General features: G+C 44.1%; 1 protein-coding gene across 4 annotated transcripts in view; it reads right to left on the bottom strand.

The window, feature by feature from the left end:
• Positions 1-5,000, bottom strand: part of LOC138636143 (WD repeat-containing protein 7) — a 106,251-nt gene that overhangs the window by 15,661 nt on the left and 85,590 nt on the right. For all 4 annotated transcript variants that reach the window (XM_069724005.1, XM_069724004.1, XM_069724007.1 and 1 more), the window contains 3 exons: positions 1,512-1,629; positions 281-430; positions 86-168 (listed from right to left, as the gene is read on the bottom strand). In XM_069724005.1, coding sequence (XP_069580106.1) covers positions 86-168; positions 281-430; positions 1,512-1,629 — 351 coding nt within the window. The remainder of the gene's footprint in view (positions 1-85; positions 169-280; positions 431-1,511; positions 1,630-5,000) is intronic.

Here is a 5,000-nt window from a genome sequence, read left to right on the forward strand (position 1 = left end):
CTCTGACCTCTGACACAGACAGTCAGGGGTCAACTCGCCTTCAGTCGCCCTCGTTCACATTTCACCAACTCATAAACACACTTACTTGCAAATAGCGGGGAAACACTCCTGCAGTCCTTTCTTCTTCACCAGAGAGCCCTCGATGCAGTACATGATGATGTCCATCACCTGCACGGGAGCAGCACGCATTCATGGCGTAGTTAGGGGAGGACATGTTGTCTATTATCATGATGTCACATGTGACTACGTGATATTATATCTGGTGTGTGAGTTTGTTTACTTCAACCAGGAGGTCCACGACGTCTCCGGGCATCTTCTCGATGAGGATGTCGATCACTCGCAGGATCTCGGTCTTGGCTCGGGCGAGAGTGGTGGTGTGGACGTTCTGCTGCGACTGAGAGTTCGCCTGGGCGGCGTTGAACCGATGAACCTGGAAAACACAAATATACAGACCTGTTATTACTGGAGGAGGGATGGATGGATGGATACGACACAAACCATCCAAACCATTCAACCATGTACTTCACTTCTTTCATCAGCTCCATCGCAATCATTAACACAAATTCAAGTAAACTCCACCATATTTGCGGGAGGTTGCATTTTATTTAAATTCCTGCGATTTTTCCACCAAAAACATCGTCATCAGAATCTGAGCTGAAAGTATTAAAACATAAAGTAAATCTTTTCAAACTAAACTCTCTTTATTAACAACAATAACTCTTCATTTCACCAGAAAGTCTCTGCTGCTGTTTTCATCTCTAAATAAAACTCTCTTCACGGAGGAAACAGGAACAAGAGGAGAAATAGGAAGTGATGGGGTTTGTGGGAAATGTGTTCTTCACATTAAAATGATGATTAAATGTTTGTGATCAGAGGAAGTGATTCCATATTACTGGATGTTAAATGAGTTTTCTCCACACGTCCAGTTGTCAGAGACGTCTCTTTGTTTGTTTCATCCAGCAGGTCTATGTGTTGAATGAACATGAATTAAACAGCATCTAAAGCTCTTATTTTGACAGCTGATGTAGTCCTGTTTCTATATTCCAGTCACAGAAGGTCTGTTCTGGGAACATACGCAGCTTTTAGGACCTTTTAGGAGATTTTAGGACCTTTTAGCAGCTTTTAGGAGCTTTTATCTCCACGTTTCTCCAAGTTCAATAAATACATAAAAAAGATTAGAAATAAAATATTTCTGAGATGTGCAGCAGGATTATTATCACAGGAAATGATTACACATTTATTCCTTTATCACGTAGTGCTTTAAATAAATCGCATCTTTTTTTTTTCTCAACCTGCAATTTTTTTCTAAATGAGGCAATTTTACACAAAACAACTCCACAAATTACATCCCCATTTTTGAGAAAATCCACCTAAAAATCAAACACTCAAAAAAACCTCCTGAAATCGTGGAGCGACTGTTTAATGGAGTGGGCGTGGCTTCAGAGTGAGTGTGTGGTTTAGGTGGGTGAGGACATGAAGATATGAGGACATGAAGATATGTGAACACTCACCTCTCTGGCGATGGTGGTGATGAAGGCCGGCGGCCGGGCGGTGGCGATGAGAGAGAGGGCGTGGCGGGAGGAGCGCGCCGAATCTGCCGGTGGGTTGAGGGGTAAACCCATCGTGACACTACGGACAGACGGAAACACGATTCATTCAGATGAACAAACTGTAAATACAGAATACAGAAACAGGATATCGATTCGAAAGTCTAAGTGAAGTCACTTAAATCTAACGTGATCAGAACATGACTCGCTTCTGAGTTCATCACAACCATCAACCACCAGTGATGTCATCAACCATCAGTGATGTCATCAACCATCAGTGATGTCATCGTTGGTTTGTGAACGTTATGAATCCTCCAGTTCAGATTCTGTCCATCACCATCTTTGCTAGTTCGGAGCGGTTTGGAGCAGGAAGTGACCATATTTGGACGAGCTGGGGGAGGAGCCAACGGTGGATCTGACCGATCTGATTGGAAACCATGACGATACTACGTCCCGCCCACCGATAGCTGTAACCTGACTGCACCGTACTACGTGTACGTTGTAGTATCGTCAGGCCTGGCACCACAGGCCTGTCAATCAAACAGACCTCTAGTGGCACTCGCTGGTATTGCAGCTGAAGACACTTCTGCATCAGAATCATTTTTCAGACCTGAAGCTACGAACACTTTTATATCCAGTCTGTGATCCACCACCTCTGTTAAAATAAAGCTTTTATTGGGAACTATTTCAGCAGCAGTTTAAAACACATCCACTGCAGTGGTGAGTATTTGTGTCCGCGTCATCACAAAGTGTGTTCTGGGTAATGTTCAATTATTTAGACCATCAGTGGAGCTCTATGGATTAGAGGAATAAGATATCAGGCTTTGGAAACACACACAATACTTTTCTATCGTATATATTCATAGAATAAGATTTGTTGACAATAAGGGAAATATCCAACGTCACCCAGCTTATCCTTTGAAGGGAGATTTTAAACATCTGAAGAGGAAGCGAGGCGTTTAAATGAAGAAAGAGGAGATGAATGTGAGGAGAGCAGCGCAGAGATTGAGTCTTACTAATATATGGAGTGAAGAGATTAGTGGGCAGCTTATAATGTCAAGGCCAAGTCAATGGGAGCCATTCACCAGACGACAGCATAATGGACTCCCACAATGCAACAGGAATTAGACACACACACACCCTAACAGCTGGCTGCACGCTTGAGTGTGTGTGTGTGTGTGTTTGTCTGAGAGAGAGAGAGGGAGGGAGGGAGACCAAGAGGGCGAGCAAGGCCACCTTGTTAACAAATGACTCTGGGGAGGGGAGTGGAGGGGGGGGGGGGTGTTATGGGTGGACACATCGCAGCTACACATCCTGTAATTAATACTGGTAATATATCGGCAATATATCACCAATATTGAAATGTTTAATTTCACGTGTAGAGGTGTCTGTAATTGGAAACAGTTGCCGTGGTGATAAAAGGCAGCGAGGTTAATAACCAACGCTCAGAACATGTCATGAAATAATCTGGATTATCACTGGAGAACACACGCAAGGGACACGCTTCTAAAACCAGGAAGTTAAGATGACCAATCAAGACATCTGCTACCGGCTCGATCAGTAATATTCAACCAATTAGATTACAGATTTATTTAAATAATCCAAAGAGATAAAAGTGAAACTAAAAAGTAGTTTTATTACAAAGAAAATACAAAAACACAAAAACACACGTGGATTAAAGTGGCCGCGATGAAATGACTCAGATGTGATGAACTCTCCGAGGAGTGTGTGAGGAGCTGACAGGAAACACACACACACACACACACACACACACACACACACACACACACACACACACACACACACACACACACACACACACACACACACACTGAACCCTGTGTGTGTGTGTGTGAACCTGGAAACATGACTGCATTCACAGCCAATATCACGCTGACATTATCCAGTCAATACTGAGTCTCTCTCACACACACACACACACACACACACACACACACACACACACACACACACACACACACACACACACACACACACACACACACACACACACACACACACACACACACACACAGGGAGCTCTGCAGTATTGATTTTAGTGTGTGAGGGAGGAGTGAATAACCTCGGTCACATGACGCGTCACCGCTGACTGACTGTTTACAGACGTGCCGACTGCTTGTCAGCGAGCAGCTGGAAGCTTTTCTGATTTACCGACTGCTTTCTGAAGCGGTTTCACTCCAGCTGACGCTCTTTCAGTCTTCTGGGCCTTCCAGACCCGAACCATAGAGACGCGCCTCAAACATCGTCCCATCGTTCTGCTTCTGATGTGGAAGTGCAAGTTGACTTTGATTTACTAATCAGCTCCCTGACTTGATTAACTAGCTGGTTAAGTGACTGACTTGACTAACTAGCTGGTTAAGTGACTGACTTGACTAAGTAGCTGGTTAAGTGACTGGCTTGATTAACTAGCTGGTTAAGTGACTGACTTGATTAACTAGCTGGTTATGTGACTGACTTGCTGAAGGCGAGCTCATTTATTCAGGAACTGAATTGAGCAGCTGATGGAGCTGATTGACCGGCTGGTTTAAGAACGGGCACGCTGACTGTTCTGCCTGCTGATCTGAGGGACGGTTTTCTCAGTAATTGACTGACTGAATAATTCAACGGTTGACCGAGTCTCTGACACAACAGCTAGTTGATGGATGAAAATCCGTTTACGGTCGGGACGGACATTTCAAGCACAACTCCGATTGGATAGCTCTCTGTTTCCTCTTTATTAATGTTATGAAGGACGGCTGTCGTTGTTTTGTTCGCACCAGGACATCGAGTACCGCGACAGTTTAACCTAAAAACCTCCGGACCCCTGAAAGCAGCGTCGTCTTCGTCTCCGTTATTTCATAGCAGCTGGCAGGCAGCTGTTAGGCGCATTATCGCCACCTTCCGACGGGAGGAACACATTACAACCAGGCGACGTAAAAACAGGAAATCAGTAGGAATGATAGTCGCATCGATTATGTAGATTATTACGACGATTCGAATATTAAAATTCCGTGCCCCGTCCGTTGTTTACAGTTTAACATCTGGACAGTTTCTCACTTTATCTTCTGGGACTGTTGAACAAAAGTCTTTCATCGGAAACTTGCTTTCAGGTATAAATGGAAGTTAGCAAAAGACACCCACCCACCCCCACCTACACACACACACACCCACACCCCCACACACACACACACCACACACACACACCCCCACCCACCCACACACACACACACACACACACACACAGAGATCATAATGGCTCAGCACCAGTGTTTTTCTGATCGTTGTTTTTCTGTCGAAGGTTCCAGTTGGTTTCGTGAGTCGACATCCAACAACAACAACATGTATTTATCACAACATGACACACAGATTATCAAAACATTCATTTACCTCTGCATGACAAATACTATTTTCTTTTTCCAAAACCCACATATTGACAAAAAAAAAGCACAATGT

This window comes from Brachyistius frenatus, unplaced genomic scaffold (assembly GCF_029030835.1).
Source record: "Brachyistius frenatus isolate BFR_SWC_R1_liver_20210118 unplaced genomic scaffold, ASM2903083v1 Contig_356, whole genome shotgun sequence".
Taxonomy (NCBI): Eukaryota; Metazoa; Chordata; class Actinopteri; family Embiotocidae; genus Brachyistius; species Brachyistius frenatus.